Below are 1,904 nucleotides of genomic sequence, written 5' to 3'. Positions count from 1 at the left end.
GCGGCGCCGCCCGGCGGCGGCGGCAGCGCGTCCGCGGACGTCGAGTGCAGCGGCGGGCCGTTGTATTTGAGGCCGTCGCGGTAGCCGAGGAACGACGCCAGGAGCAGGGCCGCGGGGCTCGCCGGCGCGCCGCGGGGCGCCGGCGGCGGGCCGCCGGCCGACGCCGTCGCGCGCGGCGCGCCGCGGTGCCGCGGGGGCGCGAGCCGCGGCGCCGCCGCGGGCGCGGGCGCGGCGTCCGGCTCCGTCGCGAAGCCCGGCGCGTCGGCCTCGGGCGCGGGCGCGGGGGCGTGGCGCGGCCTGCGGGGGCGCGGCGGTCGTCCGTAGGCTCGGTTCTCTAAAGTGAACGGACGTCCGGGGCGAAGTCGCACGTTCCGATGAGCGCCTCTCAACCGAGTGAAGTCTCAACAGAGTGAAGTCGCGCCTCTCAACACTCTGGACACTGTCGCCCGCCTCTCCGGCTCGTCGCTCTCCTCGTCGTCGTCGGACGCCTCGAGGGCCGTCGCGCGCGCCTCGGGCGCCGCGGGCGCGGGCGCGGGCGCGTCGGCCGCGGCGGCGCCGTCGCGCGCGCGGCCGGCGTCGCGCGCGGCGGAGTCGGCCTGCTCGCCGACGCGCGCGGCCGCGGCGACGTAGGCCGCGCGCGCCTCGGCCCACGCGCGGCCCGGCGGCGCGGCCTGCGCCGCGTCGTCGGCGTCCGCGAGCGCCCAGGGCGGCGCGTCCTCGTCGTCCTCGTCGCGCCAGGGCCCGCCGTCGTCGTCGTCGACCTCGGGCTCCTCGGGCGCCGCGGCCTCGGGCGCGACGCGCGCGGACGCCTCGTCGTCGTCGCCGCCGCCGGGCGACGGCCGGCCCTCGGAGACGCCGTCGCCGACCAGGGCCGCGGCGAGGGGCGGCGGCGCGCCCGCGTCGTCGCCGAGCGCGAGGCCGCCCCCGAAGGCGCCCAGGCCGCCCGCCGCCGCCGTGCGCACGTAGAGCCCCGCCAGGGGCACGGCGACGAGGTCGTCGGCGCCGGGCAGCAGCGCGAGCGTCAGCCACGGCGTGCAGTCGTCGGCCGCGTCGGCGGGCGGCAGCTGCAGGAGCGCGTGGTGCAGCAAGCTCCGGTCGCAGGCGAGCCGCAGGGGCTGGGGCAGCTGCATCATGACCTCGACGTGGCCGAAGCCGCCGCCCGTCCAGCACTCCGAGCCGATGACGACGCGGTCGCGGTCCGCGCCCGAGTCGGACCGGCTCCGCCCGCGGGGGCCGCAGGCCTCGAGCGTCTCCGGCGAGCTCAGCTCGAGCAGCGCGTCGTGGCGCGCCTCGAGGACGACGTAGACGCTCTCCTCGAAGGCGAGGACGAGGACGACGGGCAGCACGCGCCCCTGGGGCGCGCCGTCGCGGGCCGCGGACCGGCTCAGCGCGCGCTCGACGCCCTCGACGTCGCGCTGCGCCGACGCGGACGCGAGGCGCGCGGCGTAGCCCGCGAGGAGGGGCAGGGGCGGCAGGGGCATGCCCCGCGCGGCGAGGACCTCCGCGGCCATCGACGCCGCGCGCATCAAAGCCTTCGGCGCGTACTTGTCGCGGCCGAGTAAGGCGCGCGCGAGCAGCGTCTCGGCCAGGGCCGCGAAGGACTCGTCGTCGTCGTCGAGGCCGTCCGGGTCGTCCATGTCGTCGAGGTCGTCCATGTCGTCGTCGAGGTCGTCGTCGTCGTCGTCCTCGGCCGACCCGCCGAGGCCGCCGAGCACCCGCGCCTCGTCGTCGTCGTCGTCGTCGTCGTCCTCCTCCTCGTCCTCCTCGTCCTCGTCGTCGTCCTCCGGCGCGCCGTCCTCGACGGCGACCCGGTCCTCGTCGACGACCCCGTCGTCGTCGGCGGCGGCCTCGACGGCGGCCTCGGCGTCGACGGACTCGTCCGCGTCGCCCGGGTCGTCCGCCGG

General features: G+C 79.5%; 1 protein-coding gene across 1 annotated transcript in view; it reads right to left on the bottom strand.

The window, feature by feature from the left end:
- Window positions 1-401: 401 nt before the first annotated feature.
- AURANDRAFT_64305 (hypothetical protein) overlaps window positions 402-1,904 on the bottom strand; it is a gene marked incomplete at both ends in the record, with an annotated part of 3,797 nt that continues 2,294 nt past the window's right edge. The window contains one exon of the mRNA XM_009038758.1: window positions 402-1,859. Coding sequence (XP_009037006.1) covers window positions 402-1,859 — 1,458 coding nt within the window. The remainder of the gene's footprint in view (window positions 1,860-1,904) is intronic.

The sequence above is a fragment of the Aureococcus anophagefferens genome (genome assembly GCF_000186865.1).
Source record: "Aureococcus anophagefferens unplaced genomic scaffold AURANscaffold_9, whole genome shotgun sequence".
In the NCBI taxonomy this organism is placed as follows: domain Eukaryota; class Pelagophyceae; order Pelagomonadales; family Pelagomonadaceae; genus Aureococcus; species Aureococcus anophagefferens.
Note: the sequence above shows the minus strand (reverse complement) of the source record. Positions and strands in the feature narration are given on the sequence as shown.